General features: G+C 41.7%; 2 protein-coding genes across 4 annotated transcripts; both read left to right on the top strand.

The window, feature by feature from the left end:
- Positions 1 to 2,882: 2,882 nt before the first annotated feature.
- Positions 2,883 to 4,618, top strand: LOC119721314 (late histone H2B.L4-like). The gene is made up of 3 exons (XM_038191335.1): positions 2,883 to 3,043; positions 3,312 to 3,504; positions 4,145 to 4,618. The coding sequence occupies exons 2-3, from the start codon at positions 3,349 to 3,351 to the stop codon at positions 4,382 to 4,384; spliced, it is 396 nt and encodes a 131-aa protein (XP_038047263.1). The 5' UTR covers positions 2,883 to 3,043; positions 3,312 to 3,348; the 3' UTR covers positions 4,385 to 4,618.
- A 564-nt stretch (positions 4,619 to 5,182) lies between these two features.
- Positions 5,183 to 21,937, top strand: LOC119721313 (serine/threonine-protein phosphatase 6 regulatory ankyrin repeat subunit B-like). 3 transcript variants are annotated; one of them, XM_038191332.1, is made up of 9 exons: positions 5,786 to 5,961; positions 7,833 to 7,932; positions 11,576 to 12,899; positions 16,440 to 16,562; positions 17,216 to 17,320; positions 18,255 to 18,438; positions 18,879 to 19,074; positions 20,609 to 20,887; positions 21,244 to 21,937. In XM_038191332.1, exons 3-8 carry the CDS (start codon positions 12,089 to 12,091, stop codon positions 20,837 to 20,839), a joined length of 1,650 nt encoding a protein of 549 aa, XP_038047260.1. In that variant the 5' UTR covers positions 5,786 to 5,961; positions 7,833 to 7,932; positions 11,576 to 12,088; the 3' UTR covers positions 20,840 to 20,887; positions 21,244 to 21,937. The 3 variants fall into 3 exon arrangements, with proteins under 3 accessions (XP_038047262.1, XP_038047260.1, XP_038047261.1); XM_038191334.1 differs by lacking the exons at positions 5,786 to 5,961; positions 7,833 to 7,932 and adding an exon at positions 5,183 to 5,779; XM_038191333.1 differs by lacking the exon at positions 7,833 to 7,932.
- Positions 21,938 to 22,039: the final 102 nt, after the last annotated feature.

Below are 22,039 nucleotides of genomic sequence, written 5' to 3'. Positions count from 1 at the left end.
TTCTGTAATGTAGGCCCATACAGAAGTATTTTTTGGTGGTTTTATGTCAGCTTCCAAGTGCATAATGACATTTATTATAGGCCTATTTTGCATTGCCAATAGGTCTATTTTGTATTTAATTGAATAAACGATTACCTAAACTCCCATTAAACCCCGACCCATCCTTGGCCAGAAATTAAACAGAATGGGACCAAAGTAGATTGATTTTACATTAAACAAAAAAAATGAGATCAATTTAAGAAGTGGTTGTAAAAAAAAGTGTAAGAAAAACACATGCTTGTAATATGTAGTAAATTTGATTAGATGTGGAAAATTGTGTGCCATGTTGTTTAATATTTTTCAGGCAAGCAGGCAGCTTAGTATTTGTTATGTGCCAGTTTATATCCCCTTGTACATGTAACTGCAGTGTCTCGCCCTGTATGAAATTTTAAAAAGATTTTGTTACATACCTGTCCTCATCACATCATTTGGCACCTTGTTGCACTTTGAGAAACCATGTTACACATATACATAGGGATGTGTGTGAACTGTTTTCGTTTTGCTGAAAGAAAACACACCTTTTTTGTGATCCGTGGACAGAACTTGAAAACGGTGGTTGTGTTTAAAATTCCGTAGCTTGAAAAGTACATGAGTGATTGGAATGATTCTTGTACTAAAAGAAAGCTTATTAATTGGGCTTTCATATCTTAGATTTAGAAAGTGTTGCATGCATTTGGGTTTCCTTTTTTTTTTTACTCACCCTGTATCTCATTGCGTGACTTATTGTACTTATGAACTACGTCTGTTGTCTGGAGAGAAAAAAAACGAGCCCAGTATCATGGAGCCTGCCAAGCAGAGAAAAGGAGAGCAAACTTGCAAAATATTTGCTTTTCTGAACCTGTCATGACGAAAATGTACATCCCACTTCATTCGGACCTTGAACATGCTCAGTTAGCCAATTTAAAAAAAGCAATTTATTTTTTGGACCTGCGGTACTCAACTCTAAAGGTACATTCATGTGTCTAACACAACAAATCTCCCTCAGGCTTTTGGGTTCAGCCTGAGTCCTTAATTATTTATTTACAATTTAACTTGTTTTTAATATAATTTATGTATTTAAATTAATTAAGTATTTGCAGTTTAATACAGATTTATACATACATTGTTTTCAAAGATTTAATTTATTTCCACGGAATATTACTTTTTTTAGCCAAGCAAATCGTTTTTATCTTCCGAAAAAGTACGAACTGCATCCGCAGTTCCATGAAATTAGCTCCTGATGCATGAGGTATTTTATGAAACAAAGTCATGGTTTCTAGTCATTCTTGTTGCATGTTTTGGCACAAGTGCATGTTCTTCAAAGAAGTGAAGGTTTTTATCTTGTCTAAAATGTGATGAGGAAACGCCATCAGTTGATTTTATACAGTCCATTCATGATTATGTTCACCTTGGAGGAAACTGTGTCCAAATCTAAAACCTTCCGTTTGTGACTCCTTCCAAAAATAGAATTGTTGATAATAAAAACCCGCCAAGCAGCGGCCAGTTCTAGATGTAGACAAGTATTTTATTAACTTAGTTACTCTGATTTTTGTGTTCTCGATGTCCTCACGTTGCACCTGCCTTCCCTATAGACTTGTACACTGAAAAATTGCCTGGGTTAATTTTACCAAAAAAAGGGTGAAAACTGGAACTACCCAAACTTGGTTTGTTCTATAACCAATTGTTTGGGTTAAAATTTCTGCTAAACTCCAAAACTTGTGGTCATTCAAGACCAAATTTAATTTGGTCTTGTATATGACTACAACTTTTGGTTGAATTTAACATAAATCATAACCCAAACAATTGGTTATAGAACAACCCAAGTTTGGGTAGTTCCACTTTTCACCCTTTCTTTGGTAAAATTAACCCAGGCAATTTTTCAGTGTACGAAGGATGGCCTAGATATATTATGAACGGGCTAGGCGGAGAGTTTTCCCCTCCTAAAAAATAAGCCAGCGGGCATGCATTCGCTCTTTCTCCCATGCGCGCGCAAAATAGTTACATGTTAAAACATGTAACTATTTTGCGCGCGCATGGGAGAAAGATCAACTATTATGAACATAGATCAACTATTATGAACATTTAAAATGGCGCCAAATTTCCCACATATACTGCTCTGTATTCAGCACATTGTTGTTTGGGGTGACTTTGGTAACGCCGCAATGGCAAGTTATAACTATTCGGTTGAACCCCCGCCCCCCCCCCCCCCCGGATCCAGTACAATTAAAAGGGGCCAAATATGTTTTTGTAACCGAAAAAGAGGGTCAAAATATGTTCCGCCCCAAATATATTATGAAAAGCAAAAGGAGGGGGTGCAAATGTATTGCTTTTACTGTATTTGGGGGATTGAAATTCCACAACCACACTCTGCAAGTGAAGGGTTGCATTAAACAGTTTGTGAAAATATTGTCCCGCAAAATAGGTATTAAAATGATATAACAGACCCATTGCATTATAGAGCAACCCATCTCTGTTCATCTGTGATACAGACGGTTACACCCCCTATGTTCCGACACCCCGACACCTCCTATTCCTAACCCTAATACTAACATTATTGGGGGTGCTGTGTACCACAGCAGCTGTTCGTTTCTTGAAATGCATTTGTTCCAACTTCGGAGTTCGGACAATAAAAAAAATGTGTGTTTCCTGTCGCCTACTGCGTTCAGACTTAAGATCCTGTTTGTTCCAGTCAGTGTGGCATTTTACTCCCAGTACAATTCCACATTCCAGGTGTTCAAATTGTTGCATTCATTGCTGATTCGAACGTTCCACCACTACCCCGCTATCGCCTATTGTTTGAATCTTGAGCACGTGGAGCCAACCAATGGCAGAGCGCGCCTTTCACATACACAGGTGGTTGAGTTATTCCAAGCTCCGGAGTGGACGCAGGACAGGGAGTTAAAAAGCCCACGAGTTGAACGAGTGGTCGTCATTTCTGCTTCTTGCCAAGTCGTTGTGCGTGCTGCCTGTGGTCCAAGTTTTCAGCAACGTCCTCCGATCCTGTTCGTCACCGTTAGTCTTGCCGGTAAGCGGTGAATCTCAACTTGCTAACAGCTCTACACAAATTGATTAAATATTTTCGTTCATATTGAGAAGAAAAATGTGGACCTGCAATTCTCAAAAACTACATTTACTCAAATCCCGGAGTTCGGTAAAGTCTCGACTTTAATGTAAAGTACATTGATTTCGTTAGGAATCTCGCTTGGTCGTCCTACACTGTCCACTGCGTTTGAAGTTCTTGTACCTGCTCTGTACTAAAGGTTTGCTGACCTAATTTTCCTTCTATTTTGCAGCCTTCCTACCACCACCACCACCACCACCCCTACCAAAATGACGAAAGCATCCAGCCGCGGTGTGGGCGCCGGAGAGAAGAAAGCTGCCAAAGTGAAAACGCCCTCTGCAGCCATGGCTGGAGGCAAGAAGGAAACCCGCCGAAAGAAGAGACGAGAGTCCTACAACGTCTACATCTACAAAGTCTTGAAGCAGGTAAATATTGCACACGTTTTCTAATTTTTGCAACGGAAAGAATGTAGTATTCAGACGCCACTTAGTTGTGTCAAAGTCTATGGAGAGTTGAGTGCATTTTCAAAGTATTTTCAAACAAAATTGGAAATGTTTCTCTGTCCCATATTCATGTCTTTTCAACATTTTTGCAATGACTGACCTTCAATGAGATAATTATGATGAAAAAAAGTGGCGTCACGATGTAACACACCTTCCTTTGTAACTCGAAGCCGACCTCTTGTGTAAACCTATTTTCAGTGAACCTAAATTTTGCAATCCTAAAACGATGTGCTTATTTTTTAAAAGATGTTCAGTGCAACTTCACTGAACCCTCGCAAGTTCGTCGGATACTCCCTTATTTTTAAAGTGAAAATTAACATCTGACAAGCTTGTGGGCAAGAGAAATTTTCATTTTAGAATAGGCCGAAGTTTCACCGAGTTTCGAAGGGAATGATTCTTTACAGTGTCAATCTAACGGTTAAAGTAATTTTTTCCCATCTAAAATGATGCGTCCCAAATTTCAATCTTTTGGAAATTTAGTTTGCTTCCGGCCTTTGCTAACCGAGTTAACTTCAAAGATTTTCGATTTATACTAAACAATTTTTGTTGTTTAACTCCGCAGGTTCACCCAGATACGGGCATATCGAGTCGGGCCATCAGCATCATGAACAGCTTCGTCAACGACATCTTCGAGCGTATCGCCTCCGAGGCCTCGCGACTAGCTCAGTACAACAAGAAGTCCACCATCAGCAGCCGCGAGGTACAGACCGCTGTCCGTCTCCTCCTGCCTGGCGAGCTGGCCAAGCACGCCGTTAGCGAAGGCACCAAGGCGGTCACGAAGTACACTACTACTACCAGATGATTCTGACCAATCATTAACTATTTATGAACACTAATTTTATTGTACAGAAAAGTCGCTTGAGCACCAAGATTTTTCTTCTAAATGAAACTAAGTGAGTTGAAATCGAATATGACCAAAAAAGGTAGTAGTTAAAGAGCAATAAAAGCTTGTATTGTAAATAACTAAATGTAAATGTTAATTGTCCTGAGTTTTTGTTTTATAAAGTTTGAAATAAAGTGACCTATGCGAAATATATTTATGCTGTCCAATGGTTTTTCTTCACTGTCTGATCAGTGTGTGTTCGCGTCAGATTTCTTCTACATGCATTTATATTTAGCCTTTCGGGGTTGGGGTGTTCTATTTCGTTGTGGAGAAATGTTTGTATTCAACCAAAGCAAATAGCGCCCTCCTGTTGTGAATTGCCTTTCTACAAAAAAGCTATAATGCTCGGTATATTTCTATGAAATTGGGATACGATTGCTGGCCAGTTCTTAGAAACTCTTCAACATAATTGGAACCCGATCCATTTTTGGAGGGGATATATAAAGGGTTTCGATGGAATTGCACCCTATTGTGAAATTGTCCTCGTAGCTTTTCTCCCCGAACATATTTGTTTAATGGCTCGGAAACATAATGACGACGACCCGCCAGCGAATGTTTTTTTTATGGTTGTTGAACGTATGCGGGTGTATATAATGCCATTAATTACGCTTTGCTTCGAGCTCTCCGATGTGAGCTGGATAACGTTATGGTTTTGAGATTGGAGGGTGCGAGTTCAAAACCACATTTTTTCCAATTATTTTTTTTCTTTTCTAATTTGCGGCTTTGGGTGATTTCTTTTTAAAGGGAAACAAAGTCCGAATTTCATTAGTTTCGAAATCATTTCTTTTTAAGGAATGTAATGGCCACAACCTCATAGCGTACACCCCATTTGCTTATGTTTTTTGGGGGGAAAAATTCGCGACCCACCATGTAATGTGGGATGAGGGTATTGTTTTCATTGTCAACAAAGCGTGACGTCATTACACCTTATATGTCAATGACTTATTTGCAGTCGGCTGCGCAACTATCGATTTTTAGAAAAATTGATATCCAATTCAGGGCCAGCAAGGCAACATGTGTTTTCCGTCCTAGATATAATACCCAGGCAGTCAGTCATCTCTTTTGAGAAGGGAAAAATCCCAGAATTTCCATTGCTTCAGGCGAATTGCTTCCAATTATTGTTATCGAATATCCTATTGACACCGTTCGTGGTCAGAGAGTTGAACGGCTTTTCAAACCACGGTTTTTGGAATGTGGAAAAATCGGTCACCTGTCCTCTGATTTGTTTGAGGAATTTTTTACCGTATTCTATGAGCGCATCGATGTCTATTGTTGAGTGAGATTGTGATCTGTAGCCGCCACTTTTTCTCCACGGTAAGCGCTGATATGCTGGTCATATTCATGTACATGATAGTAGTGTATACGTTTCTGAAGGAGGATGCAAGTGCACTATACTATTATTCCTGAGAGTACGAGATCTTGGATAGCGGCAGGGATACTGAATTCATATGATAGGGAGTGCAGTCACTGCTGTAACAATCTAATACATGTAGAAGGTGAGTGACATATATCAGTTGCCATGATATGAGTGCACACTGCATTTATTGGTTTAATATAGGGTGCATGAACCTGTACGGATGCATGACTCGGTGAGAATGGGGCATCTGAGGCCAGTTATGGGCATGACCGATGAGGAGAATGAAATTGCCTTCTCAGTGACCGTTCATGCATAATCAAGGATGGTTCAGATATCGGGAGCTCACTGAAAAATTGCCTGTGTTAATTTTACCCAAGAAAGGGTGAAAACTGCAACTACCCAAAATTGGGTTGTCCTTATCCCAGTTGTTTGGGTTATAATTTCTGTTAAATCCAACCAAAACTTGTGGTCATACATAACTTTTGATTGAATTAAACAGAAATTATAACCCAAACAATTATAGAACAACCCAAGTTTGGGCAGTTGCAGTTTTCACCCTTTCTTGGGTAAAATTAACCACAGCAAGTTTTTTCAGTGAGGGGACACAACCTAAACTTTGACAAAAAAATTGAACACATATTAATTATTTACGGCTGAATTAGCTTGAATGCATGGGAGCCCGTCATTGTCACAAACATTCCCATCCTGTACTCCGCTGAATGTGAACGTTCTATTCAAGACAATATATTTATCGTCCCAGTATCCTCCCACTCCATACTAACCGCAAGATATTCGATACAGTACACGCGGTCATGCATGCATGTCATTAATATACGATAATATATGATACAATTTCGCTTCAGTGTGCATGTACTGGTACATGACGTACTGCGTATGGAGTATTATATCTAGAGGGATAATGCATACCTTTACTCCGGTAGCGACCTCACCTTTTGCCCCGGTACTAGCCCCTCCCTGCACCCCTGCTGTGACGACGTCATTGAACGTCAAGTTTTAAGTTCCACTGTCATGGATATATAGTATCGTTCTGTCGCATTGGTTTGTTTGTTTGTTTTGCCAATAATTTGATACTGAACCACTAGGCCTATACTTTTGTATTTGCTTTTAACTTGGTTCAGTTGTATGCTTATATCGCGTTAGATGAGATTGCGTAGCGGCCATTTTAGAGGGCATCTTTTGTTATTTGTGAATGCACAACAGATTCACTCAATGCATATCCCAGCAAAACAAAAGTATTGCCCTGTAAGATGGCTGCTTCGCATAAGGTCTATTGAAGACCAATATCCATTAAAAACAAGAAAACCATCTTCTTTTATGTTATAATGTGACCAGCGATAATCGTTAACAGCTATCATTACTACTTTATACTAAAATATTAATATCAATATGGCTACTATATAGCAAGGGATGCATCGCACATGTCGTGATCGCGAGCAATCATGTGTGATTTATTACAGAGTGACAATTCTAATTTAACAGCAGTAAATTGCATATATTTCTGGCTGAGAGAGTGCCGAGCTGTGCGCTGTGGCAGCGCACTTATGACGAGCGGACGTCACCTCGTCACGGTGTACAGCCGAAAGTGAACTGCATGCCCGCACGTTGCATGATACAAAACCTCCATTGAAAGTTGACAGGACAATATAACAATGCCTGAATCCTTTTGAAGGATTGAGGAATTGTATCCACCTGTCATTCGTCATTCATACATCGTTGCACTGTAATAACCATAATACACACGTACACCGTCGGACAACACTGAAGAAAATATATATTTTTTCTCGGTATGGAATAATACAACCGGCTAGCCTTGGGCTATCTGCAACATGATCTTATGTACCTTTAATAGTAGGCAAACGCGAAAATACATTGCGTATAGATACTGACACTAAACTTGACTATTAATGTGAGGGATCCCTGATATGAAATGATTAATTACCAATGAAACACTATTTGCCCTTCACGACATTACGTTGATTATAATCATAGATAAGGCTATCGGCAAACGAGTGGACTTCAGTTGCTGAGCATAAATGAAGAGAAGGAAGTAGATTCCCGCTTTGATCTGTACGATACCTTGCTTACAAAGGTATAGCACCACTTTGGAATTTGGACTAAAGACTTCAGGCGCCATGCAATACATGTACATCGATACCCTTTAATCTCAGTTAGCTATAAAAAGAATGTTGGGCCTAGTATCGTAATATTTTAACAATAACGGGCGTATTTTACTGGCGCTCCCCAATTTTAGTAATTAACTCGCGGAAGGCGGATCCTGCGCTGTAACCATCCCTGTCGTTCATAGGTAAAATCCCCTCCGCTCCTCGATTACGTAACATCTCACCTGATCAAGGACACTGGCATAACTTAGTCATAAACCAGTTTGTCGCGCGCTGGGCATGTTATTACGTTGCTATTCCTTGTTCCATAATAGCTCCATTATATTATGGTTCCATAGTTTGTGGAGGATCATTGATAAATAGGCCTATGGTCGTGACATGATCGTGGGCCGACCGAGTTGCTTAATAAGCAGGTATGGTGTTCATGGTCTTCGCCGGGTAAGTCTTCATCTTGAAATTGATGTATTGAGCTCATAATGGTACGTATAAGCGAATATAGGTTACGCATGCGACTTGGGAAAAGTTGCTTGTTGAATCACAATTTTGCGTGGTTAATTCAAGTGTTACAGTAGGGGCAATGTGCATTACACATCAAAATTGTTAATGTTGAGATGTCTGCCTATACCACACAAAATGGTGATATGTTGAATCATGGAGGAACATGGTTGAATGGATATTTTTCCGAGCCGCACACGTATCCCGTACGCGCACTATAATGGCCCTATTGAAATTAAATGTGCATGTGCGGGTATGTACATGTACATGTATGTACACTGTACATTCTGTTGGTAAGGCCAAAAAAAAAATAAGTCGGTCTCTGGTCAGCGCGCGCGTCGATTTTAATCATGCGCGTCGATCTTTTTTTTTTCTCCAAAATGTTCCGCGGTAGCTCCAACAGCGCCCTCTATTTCCGCACCTCCTCAATTTTTTTTTACCAAAGAGCACCAAGGAATGGGAAATTGCACCAAGGCAAATGATCGAAAGCACCAAGGCAAATTATGGAGGACACCAATATACAGGAGGACACCAAAAAAGCAAAATAGTACCCACCTTGTCTGTACAATCCAAGCTTGAAGAAAAAAAAAAAAAAGGAAAAAAAAAAAAAAAAAAAGCCGCGTGGCCGCGTCAATTCCGGAACTTTGGTCTGACCAGAGACCGAATATTTTTTTTTTTTGGCCTAACCCACGTGTCCAGTGTTTCTCTGTGTGCCCTGTAATTTTGATAGAGCCTATCGGTTGACCATCTACGATTAATCATGGAGGAATAATCAACACTGCACGTAGATAGTATTTACATGTTTCCTATACCTCCATGGTATTTACGAAGATTGTTCTTGTCTGCTGACTTGTGCACGTACGTCCTACGTGTTTCTCTTCAATAGTATGTGGTGTCATCCATTCGGTTGAAACTTAAGCCCTTGCGGCTGAGAAGGGTTTATTTGTCTCAATATTTACTGAATGTATTATGATATCGATTGTCATTCTTGCCATTCTTTGCTCGTCATCCCAATGCTTAACGTATATGCCCTTTCGGAAACTACCGTGATCGGGACATTTTTATCACCAAGACCATGTTTCCCTGTAGCACGGTGTTTGATAACAGTGGAGTCAAACCTGCCACTGTCAAATATTTCACTGAGATATTTCACAGAGATTATAAAAGGCCTATCATGACCAAAACTGGTGCTCGTAATGGAGAGTTCTTGCTCATTCCACATTTCTTGCGCATTCCACTGTGAGTGTGTTCTGGCAGTTTCTGTAGTTTTTCAGCTACAGTCTGTCAAACCATGGAGGAATAAGAACACATGAGCAACATTGTCAAGAAATATAGACCTTATGCGCGTAGCTGAGCCATCATAGAGGGCAATGCCTTTGTTTTCTGGGATATGCATGATTGAACCTTTAATTTGTCCATTCATTGTTACTGAGTTAAAATAACAAAAGATGCCCCCTAAAATGGCTGCTACGCTATTAGTATCTGATTTCGCTGCTCTTGATGACAGCATACAGTTACTGTCAACTCTGTGAATCGAATGCACATCTGAGCATGAGATCAGGACTTATCTACTGAATGGCATTTGTCTTGGGGAATAAGTATCCATCAAATAAGAATTTCACTATTGAGTTCTTCGATCTGTAGACACATATTGCATAAATGCATAGGCCTATGGAGTTTAATCGTATGTAAAATAATTATTCAATACGCTTGAAGAACTTCAATCCGATTGCACGGGATGAGGAATGGTAGATTACACTCGGAACTCAATCATCTCTGGACAGATTCACGGTAATCCTGATAAGAACACGAAGCGTAAAATGTGATAAGATGAAAATTATGCTTCGGTTTTGTCGTTGAAGTTTCGTTGGGCGTCTAGTGTTTGTAGAACGTACGGCAGCCCTCATTTTTGAGTGGCCTTATTGCAAAGAGTATCGGGTATCAGTATCGTAATGTCAAGTCTCGAATTCCACAAATTTCCCATTGTAGAGTTTTGTTTCCAACCGCATTTTCTAATGTCATTTTCAATTAGACATTTTTTTTTAAACGTGCATGAGCGCATTACAGCCAAATTAAGAAACCATCAAATCATATTAAATCAGTGGAAAAAAAGTAATTTTGGAAAAATTAATCCTTCTGCTTTGGGCAATGTTCCGTGCCTGAGCAGCAGTCTGTCCACGGGTACCCAACACTCCCAGCAGGCAGTATATAACATGCGATACTAATGAAGACCTAGATTGTGGCATTCGGTCATGAATTATGGAATCATTTGGCTCCGGAGTATACCGTAACACAAGTTCACATTCACCACCAAGCATACCGCCAGAGAGGGGTTAGTGAATTAATCAGGACGACAAGAGTCGTGCCTCGAATTTCCGCAGCTCAGCGGGTGTCAGTAAGCCAGGTCGCCCGGTAATATACTAAAATAGTCAGAACCGCGTCGTCACTCCTAAATTGACGAGACATCGATACACGGGAACATGAACATGATCATCCAAATGTCCTTTGGGAGAGAAAAAAAGGACATTGTGGGAGTGGAGTTTCTTTCAAAGTACAACTGGTTTAATTGAGGCGAGATGGTGGGCGTTTGGGGAAAAAAAGCAGGAATAGGTTGGTCTATTTGGCACAGTGGACTTTTTTGGCGGAAGGAGGAATGTCATTCTCCATGGTTGATGGTTGATTTGCTTATGATTGTTGCATTTTTTCACTGATTTTTTTTTTATGGAATACCTTTTAAAATCTGTGTGACTGTCTTAACTGACGTAATGCAACGTTGACTGTCCACTAACATAGTATCCTGACAGTATATAAATTTGTCATGTGTATTTGAAATTATGGTAGACGATTCATCGACATAAAGTCTTAAAGAGTAAAATGTCAAGTCACAAATTGGACTACTTGTCAAAGAGTTTATAAATCATTATACATTATTCATGTGCGATTTAGAACCATGCCATCTCTCTAACTGTAATTAATATTCTGGCAGAGACCAATCTGCCAAAACAAGCAGACGTCAAAGTCATACATCCTTCGCATAATGCTCATATCTTTGCATCACATTTAATAATAGCCACATTGATTGTGTTACCATGTCCTTTCTCGCTTCTCCGTTCACAGATGTTGCTACGATTAGTCTGAACATTCCCTCCGCCCACACGTGCCCGACAGGCCCAGGCTGCAGCAACTGAAGAGGCTCGAAAAGGGGAAAGGAAAACAACAGTGCCCGACAAGTGTATTCCGGTTGATCGGACGTGCATAATAAATCATGTTGTGGAAGTGACCGTGGCTTGTGGTGCATACCACGGCGTGGTAGAATGATTTGTGGGTTTTATCTTACGTCCGTCGATATAAACAGACGGGTTGGGAGTACACGTGGTGCTATGAACGTACATTGTACATGTACAGTAGATGCTAGACGGAACGAAAGTCACACGTAACCGCTGCATGAGCTATATCTGAGAGCAGCTGCGGTGATGCGAGGGTTTATCTGGTAAAGTTATCAGCAACGGATTATACTGACATGAATGCATCGGTGTCACCGCGCGGTGTATCTCCTTCAGCTGACAGAGATATTCTACAGCTTGTGATGGATCTGGGGCAGAGGGGACGTCTGTAGGAAAGGCAGGGACCATGCAGCTTCGCCCGTGGGTAGCCGACAACATGGAGACCGGGCTAGAAGTAGGAGATGGTGGCGACAACACGACTGGTGGTACTGTTTTGAATGACGCTGGCTGGGCATCGCCGGATGATGTGGCCGGAGTGTTTGACATACTCATGGAGTTGGATGTGTTCTTGGAGGACCAGGGAGGAAAGAGTGTCTTTGCTGAGGACAGGGATGTGATGATGGTGATAACCAAAGAGGAAGATGGACCCGAGGCGATGGTTCATGCATCAGAGATGGAGGGAGTTGAAGAGCAAGCGCATACTGATAGCACAAGTTATGTTACGGGTGCGTGCTTAGAATGCGTGGATGCGGATGTTGGGTCGGCACTTATGAACACTGTGAGGAACGGGCACGCGCCTTGTTTGCAGTGCATCATCAACAACTTCTCCTCGGTCAGTCAGATCAAGGAGCGCCTCAACCACTTCCACGACTTAACATCCCATTTATGCCCTCTACTGGAGGCGGTGGAGAGGGGACATGAGGACGTGGTGCACCTCTTCCTGAGGTTCCTTCGGGACTGCGAGTGCCTCCACGAGGCTCTCAAGTTGACCGACGGTAAGGGGAGGATGCCCGTGCACCTGGCAGCCCACCACGACCACCTCGGGTGTCTGGACCTCCTCTTGGAGTGCACACCAACAGACAGGTGTTATTGGAGGGACAAACAGACCCAGGGTACACCCCTGCATCACGCTGCAGCAGGAGGGGCCGTGAGGTGCTTGAGGCGTCTGCTAAAGGTGGAAGACCCGGAGGTTAAGACCCAAAGTGGTAGAACGGCAGGTATCTTACTTAAAATAAAAGCCAGTATTTTTAATGTTCCATCGGTTTTGATACTGAGCAAAGTACTTCTAAGTTGGTCTCAAATTGCTCTCTTATATCCAAAGAGTGAAACTATAGGGAGCTGTCCCGATGGAGAGAAAATCTCTCTAATTTAGACTTCAATGGTTTTTGAAAGAGAATCAATCCAGTGGAGACTCCAGTGGAAACTCGATTAAAAATAAATCGATTGACTGGGAGATTTCCACTCTAAATTATCTGGTTGTATAGTTTCAGTCAGATGAATTGAATTGTCACTCGAGTAGAGGGAATGAGTGCGTCACTTGACTCATTCAAAGTCTACCTATAATTACATGTCGTGTAATACGATCTGAGTTAGGTGATATCGTGAAGAAATTGTATTGTCAAATTCTGGTCATTTCATAGCGACCAATTATTGTTTGGTAACCGGAGACCCAGGAGAACTAATTTATGAAATTCAACTTCCCAACGAGTTGAAGTAATGAGTACTTTTCAATACTAAAGTAATGTCCATGTTTAACGACAAGATGGGCCTGGCACAGCTTGGGATTGTGTCGGAACAAATCCTTCACATGTTTTTCATTTCAAAACACCATTATAATGAGGCTACGAGGCTAAATATTTCTGGAAGGTCAGCCTGCAATAAATGGAGGTCAAGGAAAAAGTTATATCAACAAATGGAAAAGTTATACAAACACATCATATTCCGTACATTCACACAAGCAAATGTATCGAAGGTATTTTTCAACGATCATGTGGAGTTTCATTGGTGGAACATAAATGATGTGAATTGAAGTACTAAATTGTTGTATCGACAAACATAATGTTCCTATAGACGAATCCGGGCACGTGTTCACTGTACACGCATGTTATGGCCCCCTCAGTGGCGAAACCGTTGTGCATTCTGTTGCACAAAGCAATTGAACTGTTAACTAACACAATTCTTTCGCCATTGAAGGGGGCCTTTGTGATAGAATTGATAGCGTGCTCAGATTGATCTATAGAAGCATTTTTTTTGAGGGTGGAGGATACTAAACGTTCCACAGTGTGTCATTGTTTTCTGTGATAGATATCACAACTCGGACTCATTAGAACCACAACAATCGCAGTGGAAGTTGAGATCCTGAAAGGAAACGAATGCTAACCACAAAAGGAAAGCACAGCCATTTCCTTTACAATCAAGGGAAAATATCACCCTTGACCATGAACGATCAGGCTGCAGGATTTCCCATGAGAGATCTATTTGTGTATACTAATATACACAAACTGTCATAAATAGCCGTTTGTAATGTATAGGCTCTCGGTAGCAAAGACAACACGCGAGCGCGGTATTCATGTCAAAACAAAGCTTGATCTTTTGAGCTCTACCAGGTTTATCAATGATCTGTATCTATTTTAAAATCATGTAAATTATGCGAGACGCTCAATAGTCTTTTTCAGCCTTTGCTTGCATTGAAATGGACAAGACCAGAATTGGATTGGATTTGAAAGTATGCAAAATCACGAAAGTCTGCCCATGAGACCAAAACAACTGTATTATTATGGTAGAGGATACCTGGTGAATAATAAATGTTTTAGTGAGCTTCATTAAAAGGCATATGCGATTAAATTGGATGTTTTCGTAAGCCACTCAAAGAGTTATGCCTCACTCTAATAATAGTTGGCTATTTTGTACAACATATGCCAATGGGCCTACATGTACTTTGTCCGAGGTGTTTTTTTTAAACATACTGCAGTGGCGTAGCACCATCATTTTTTTTTTTTGATCTCCGGACACTTGGCCTCCATAAAATCAAAACACGGGGGCGATACATGGGACACAAAACGGCACATGCCACAAAAAGGGCACCTCTTCTACCCCCTCACCCCCCCCCCCCCTGCTGGCTACGCCTATGTAGGCCCTACTGTCTCAGTTTAAAGTTCGGAACTGAGCCGTCCAACGCTGTAATGACTGGGCTGTTAAAGTAACACCTTCGTTCAGTTTAAGCTCCGCATACACGCACACTGTTCATCTTTAATTCAAAGTGGCCGTCTATTACTGCATTAATGCAGTGCGGAGCTTTGTAAGTGGCATCCGCACAAGCCTCACTATGATCTGCACGGGCGCCGTATTTCAGATGCATTATAGCCTACATTATTTTATTCATGAGACGTGTCTTATAAGGGCCGTGCCGTATGGGGCAATATTCAGGTAACTTTATCCAGGCAAGATGTTAAAGATTTCTCTACCCGAGGATTTTTCACAAACGGTTCAGGACATGTACGTTGTTCTTCTTCCCGGGGTCCCTTTTCACTTCCAGTGTATTAAATTGCCTGTAAGTTTACTTTGACATGGCCTCAAATAGGACTTGCTCTTTAATGTAAAAAAAAAAAAAAGCACCATGATTAGGGCGAGGTATAGCCGTATACAGCGTGTCCCAAAAAAATGTCCCTCTCATAGACCACAGAATAATCACTAAAATAAAGTTTTATACTCAATTAAGTTTACATATTTAGAAAGCCCACTTTATTTTGTAGTTCCTGTGAAAATTTCTAAGGTCTCGCTTCATTGGTTTTGAATACACAGGCTTGTATGTAACAGCAGTGCTTTCTGGCCCATTCCAAGTTTGATAAAAGAAATGCACACTACAGACATAACATACCTTATTCCATGCTACACTTTTAATTCAACAACTGTGTTGTTGTTTTTGTTATTGAGTAACCATTCCTCCATGGAGTAACTAAAGTCAAGTTCATTTACTTGTTTAAATGAAAACTAATCAAAGTTCAGTTCCACTGGTCGTGTTTGCTTTCACAGGGTGTGTTCCACTTATGGTTTGTTCTTCAATGTCCAGCTTGTAAACCTTTATTGTCCCCCTGCACGTCCTTCCACCTGCAAACTTGGAATTGGCTGAAAAGCACTGCTGTTACATAATAGACTCTGTATTCAAAACCAATGAAGCGAGACCAATGAAATTTTCACAGAAGTTACAAAATTAAATGGGCTTTCTTAATCTGAACACTAAATTGAGAATAATACTTGATTTTGGAATTAATTAAGCAGTCTATCAGAGGGACTTTTTTTTGGGGACACGCTGTATAGGCCTCCAAAATGACGTAACTAGGGTTAAACTTCTGAGGGGGCGCCCTAGGGTTGCATACAGTTTTCCGAGGGGGCACTGAAGGCAAGTGGTATATATTTTTGTTCAATTCAAATTTGTAAATGGGAGGGGGGGGGGGGGGGGGGGGGGCACGTGCCCAAGCCTGCATGGGGGACTCTTGCTCAGTATAGGCCCATTTTCTGCTGTATAGGAGCATCACATAATACAAAGTGAGGCCCACTTTTTGCCATCTGTTTTGGGGACATAAACGGCTCTCAAATAAGTCTGTGACCATGGTAGAGCTCAAGCCAAAGGTGGATACGAAACTGAGGTATTAGAAAATACCAACACCACCACTCCCTCCCTCCACTGTCTCCTGCACTGTCGCCCTGCATAATAAAACAGAAAATACAATTGTACGCGTTTTGTTTGTCTTTAACAGTATCCCTAGCGGCGCAGGCAGGGAGTGTCAGCTGTTTAGAGGCGCTCATAGACCAAGCTGAAGCAGACCCCCAGCGAGCCGACGAGGATGGGATGACACCAGTACATTACGCTGCCCAAGCAGGTATAACTCGCTGGTATAACATAAAGACACCTGGGCGTTACTTTTCCCAGGTTTGTGAAATTGGAGGTCGTGTAAGAAGCAATATTGCATCTGTCTTATTTCGAATTTGCTAATTAAGTCTGGCCTTGCAGACCTATTGGACGTTGCTCGGTTGAGTTGCAAAAGAGCTGCAGCGTGTCTGTTTATGAAGTACACTTGGATAGGTGGGACCCAGAGCTGGGTCCTGGTTCTATGCTTGAATAGATTCTGACGCAATAGCCAGGCAACATTCAATGTGTATGACGCTGAGGTGTCTTTATGTTGTTAGCCCAGTCTCACTTTGGTCCCAAATGAGGGGTTTCACGTGACGTCACGTGATGCAAAACCTCAGAATGAAGATTCCGAGGAAAGAAGCGAATAATCAATGACGTTATATACACACATAATCTGATGGGTATGTGCTTTGGCCCTTGAATAAAACATTGTGTTTGATTGGTAGTACAATGAAGTCCATTACTTTCAGGCCAGCATTACAAGTTTATAGATCAGTTTTTATCTGGAGGCCTAGTCTGATGTCAAGACACCTTTTCATTCTGGAAACCGAGAGAGTAATAATTGTTATCCACATTTCGTCAGTTTTTCAATATAACTTTTTCTCTTGAAATTTCGAACAGGACATTTAAACTGCACTCACTGGTTGGTGCGGAGGGCTCGGTGCTCCCTGAACGATTCCAGGAAAAAAGACGGAGCGACTGCCATGCACCTTGCTGCAGGAAAAGGTAGAGGGGAAAGGGTGTCAGTAATGCCGGCAGACAAAAACGAAGCAATCTGTAAAGTAACATGGATATGAACAAACACGTATGGAAAAATAAAGGAAAACCCAAGGAATTCAAATTTTTGAAGTCATAATACATGTAATTCTTTAGTTGTAGGTTTGGAGGGAATAAGTGTCTGGTAGGTTGGTATCGGTCATACCACAGACCGACTTCGAAGCAAGAAGTTTGAATCGTCCATCTGCCTAGTTGTGGATTATATATTAAAGATGTAGGCCAGATTAACAAAATAATTGCAACTATGGAATTCAATACCCAGGTTGTACCCTTTTTATAGTCCAAATTGAAGGTGTGCGCCTGTTATACGTCCAGCTCCACGCCAAAAACTAACCAAACAATTAAATTGGTGTGATGTTTCCTGGTGGATGCCTTATTATCAATGGAGATTCAGATTGAGACCTATCTGGCATGTTGCACACGCCACGAAGTTGTACGACTATCAGCTATAAATAAAGAAGCAATGCCGTGAAGGTTTCATCAAGTTTGTGCGACTCCCCCATTTTCATTTGTTTCACTTGAATGCCAGTCAAGTCTTCGGAGCTATAGATTATAATGTGTTGCAGGTATTGCAGAGGATGTTCTTTGTTATTTTAATTTAGAAACATAATGAATGCACAAAGGTTTACCCACGTTTACTTAGCGATACAATACCATTGCCCTCTAACTCCGCCTTAATGCATAAGGTGTATTGCAATTCAGGATCTTAGCTGCACAAGTAGTAGACTATAAGTATTAGCTGTCGTGCATGATGCCTTCATTTTAAACCGGTTCATTTGATGCCAATTGCAATTTGTAATTTTTAATAATCTTTAATTAGAAACTAGGCCTACTGTATTGCTGATAAACTGAATCATACTTTCAATCATCTTGGTGTTCCTAGGGAGGTGTCCCATTCTGCAGTGGGCGCTGAACAGGGAGCTTTCCTTCGGCGAAGAGTTGGACGTGTTCGGCCGCACGCCCGTACACTACGCGGCCGAGGAGGGTCAGATCACGGCCCTTCGGACATTCGCCAAGTTCACACGAGTGCATCTGGATGCCAAGGACTTCCTCGGACGTACACCAAGGTAAAATGAGGACCATTCCTGCAGATTACGTCACTAGACCCACACGTGAGAAATTATTTGAACAGCACCACATGCACGTACAGCAAAGCTATATTGATTCTTTGCACGCGCGTTAATTGATGCATGGACAGCTTATTTCCAAAGTTTCTGCATTGATAATTTCAATTCTCTCATTTCATTTCAAACGATGACATACGTTTAAGATATTTACAATTCACAATGTCTATGTTGGCACCGACAGACCGATGAAGATCTGCGCTATGCTAAATGGACGCAGGTTACCAAAATGGACTTGGTCGATTTGCTTTGTTCAAAGACTATAATATTCATTGCTACTAAAATGTGTTAAACATGGCGTTCATGGTCAGCGTCTATTTGATTAACGAGCACAATAGCAGTTTAATCCAAGAATCTTTGTTTATTTCCTTTTTTCCTATTAGCAATTTAGCTGAAAGACGAGGGCACAGTGCCTCTGTGCGCTTCCTGGACTCTTGCCTGCAGCAGAGGCACCCTGATGGTGAGGGCGCTCTTTTCGCCAAGCTTACTCGATCCATCTCCAGTCCTGGCGGTCTGAACAACAAACTGGTCCGACGGAACTCGAACAGGCGGAGCGGCAGAAGGAAACACATCTCATCGGTGAGCGTTTTGGAGTCAAGAGGGCGCCCTTTTCGGTTCCCGTTTAAGATTTGGGCGGGTCTTGATTTGTTTGTGGTCTATGGAATATAGCCTAAGAGTCTATAATATGCGTCCAGATTATGCAAACAACAGTGCGTCTTGACCTGCAGATTCTGACCATTCAGTGGTCACCGCCACCTCTATCGTTTCTTCGGTAACACAATGTTGTATGACAAGACGTTTAGCAGCAATAGACCAATCAACAGCTTTGGCCGAATGTCTGGTCTAAATGACGTCACAACTTATTAAGGCCGCTCCGATTGGCTGTTGCGCAGAGTCTCATAAAATGTAATGCACGGATATCAGACGTTCGTAGTGTGGCCTTCCCACGTACGGCCGAAACCATATCCAATATAGTGTATCTCCCAGCCAAAAAATGTCTTTGAGCTTAATACAACCACGCGCGCCGCGGTATCAACATTGCCCACCAATAACTTGTAGACACGGGTAGAAACGTCTTTATGAAATTTCTTTCCAAAGGCTAGTTATCCCGCAACCACGGAGTCGCGGGTGGTGGGGAAGGGAAGATATAGGTACCGGTACAAAATGTATAGGGAACTTGACACCAAATCCTGTCCCATGGTGGGTTCGTTCTTCTAATTGTCCGCTACAAGAATACCAAATACTGCATAACGCGATCGTTATTACAGATACTTTGTTATTGACGTTCCCCTTCTTTTCTGTTCTAATCATGCATGTTAGAGCATCCGTCGATGAGGATCCTTGCAGGAATGGTTTTAGGCAAAATGACTCAGAAACCATAACAAACAAGCAGGAGATACACAGGTCAGGTCAGGCCTCTGCAAGGGCGGATCCAGAACACAATTTTTGGGGGGGGCCAAAAAAATTTTGGTCCCCCCAAAAAGTGTGTCTAAAAAATTACGGCGTGGGGTTCGGGGCCCGCTAGGGCCCCGAAAAATTTTTGGATTCTAGATGCTCTGTGGTGCGATCTGAGGCAATTTCTGACCACTTTAACCAATTTTTTTGAGGAAAAGATGGTGGTGTACTCATTGCCTGCCTTTATTGCGATGTCACATTAAAAAAAAAAATTGGTTTCGTTTTGGGGGGGGGGGGCCATGGCCCCCTTTGGCCCCCCCCCCCTGGATCCGCCCTTGGGCCTCTGTATATCTCGGGTCATCCAGTCAGCAAATAGTTTGCAACACGTTTTATTCTGAATCTGAAAGAAAACATTAACACACACAGACACGTTTGTTAATGGTGTAAATCGAGGATCTTCCTGTGTTTCTCTTCCTTTTTCCTTTGTTTGTACTTAAACTTTTTCGCAACAGCTCTCATTGGTTTTGTACACAACGGAGGTCGTCCTCGATTTGGTTCCCGTCCTCGATTCACCAATGATGTTACTCGTGTGTGTCCTCGATTAACACCATAATCACGCACATCTCTAGTTTCACTTTTGGGATGGTACACATTGATTTGCAGACATTATTGTGAATTTGTGATTCCTTTTCTTCCCAAATTGTATGACCATTTCCAGGTTTATCTCGAAGGCAAGGCGCTTACGGACACAGAGTCCGGCACCACGCGTGAGCCACCCGTGTCGGAAGAGGTCGCCAGCCAGGTGGCGTCGGCGCTGATATCCCAAGTGGGCATCATGGCCATTGCACCAATAGTTCCAGACGTGTCCCTCCATCGACGAATCATCAACAGCCTTTTCAGGAAAATGAAACGATCACCGAACACTGACGACTTTACAGTGACGTTGTAATACTGATGATATAGCAATAAGCAACAGCAATACTAAATGAGACAATTAGGCCCAAAAAAAAAGTCTCCGGTTTCTGGTATGCGCGCGCGTCGCCGTTGCCATGCGCGTCGGCAAAATGAAAAAGTTTTTTTTTCAATACAAGATGATGTCTCAAAACCGCCAAACTCACTGGTTTGACTGGAATCCTGCTGCTGCACAATTTTAACGTGTTTTTAGATGGGGTTATGATCGAGAATAAGCTTTATGTGGCCTCTCTGGACTCCCATATATTTGCACTAAGTTTAGTCGGGCACCATTTGCAGTCATTAGCCGACATTTGAAGCCAAAAAAAAAAAAGCCGCGTCGCCGCACCACTTTTGGGGCAAGCTCCATACCAGAAACCGGAGGTTTTTTTATTGGCCTTGTAGACCTTTCTTACTTTTTGCCACTTTTTTTTTACATCAACTGCACTGGCAAACCATGGAAGGTCAATTTTGCAAAAAAAAGAGAATAGTTATTGGTGTTTCTAAACATATTATTTTGATTGTTGAAAATACAGAGTAACCATATGCTACCAAAGACTTGATGAAAATGCCTTTCTCCTAAATAGCGCGGCTGTTAGTAACTATGCTATATTTGGCAAGACCTGTAGCCAACATACGGCATAAAATGTTTAAGCTTATTGGAACATTCTGTGACTGATATATATGCCCGCATTGGTGGGGAGGGGGAGGAGTTTGCTTAATTCAAGCGAGCTCGCCCCTGCATGGTTTCCAGGCCACCGAAGTTTCCAGGCGACGTATATAACTTAATGTCTTGCTGCCTCGACTGAAGTACCCACGGAAACTGATCTCGGAAAACATTATGCAGCTTCCTGCGTTTCCTGTATTGTAAAGCATGGAAATCCAATCATTGGAATGCCCAATCATTGGATTGCCCAAGGTCAAATACTTAGCGTGTGTATAATAAGGGAAAGTTGCGTAATATTTTAATTCCAAAATTGTATTTCAGAAATGCTTTCCACGATGCATTTCCCCGTTGATTAAAATAATCCATTCACAATATAGAGGAGTATGACTTTAGCATTACAATCGCTCGCCCCACCTTTTAAAGAAAAGCCCCCCCCCCCCTCCGTTTACCCCTCCCCTTCCTCTTCCTCTCACCCATCACTTCTCACCTTACATAAATTGAACTCAATAAACGAAGCTGTCTGAAGTTGCA

Source organism: Patiria miniata, unplaced genomic scaffold (genome assembly GCF_015706575.1).
Source record: "Patiria miniata isolate m_02_andy unplaced genomic scaffold, ASM1570657v1 HiC_scaffold_13, whole genome shotgun sequence".
Taxonomy (NCBI): domain Eukaryota; kingdom Metazoa; phylum Echinodermata; class Asteroidea; order Valvatida; family Asterinidae; genus Patiria; species Patiria miniata.
The sequence above is the reverse complement of the archived record's forward strand: the minus strand, read 5'-3'. Positions and strand labels throughout refer to the sequence as shown.

Bases quoted from the DNA above. Each gene is read 5' to 3' on its own strand.
- LOC119721314 (XM_038191335.1), top strand. From the start codon at position 3,349: ATGACGAAAGCATCCAGCCGCGGTGTGGGCGCCGGAGAGAAGAAAGCT. The intron at 3,505-4,144 runs GTAAATATTGCA...TTAACTCCGCAG, and splicing joins TCTACAAAGTCTTGAAGCAG to GTTCACCCAGATACGGGCAT.
- LOC119721313 (XM_038191334.1), top strand. From the start codon at position 12,089: ATGCAGCTTCGCCCGTGGGTAGCCGACAACATGGAGACCGGGCTAGAA. The intron at 17,321-18,254 runs GTAGAGGGGAAA...TGGTGTTCCTAG, and splicing joins GCACCTTGCTGCAGGAAAAG to GGAGGTGTCCCATTCTGCAG. The intron at 18,439-18,878 runs GTAAAATGAGGA...TTTTCCTATTAG, and splicing joins TTCCTCGGACGTACACCAAG to CAATTTAGCTGAAAGACGAG.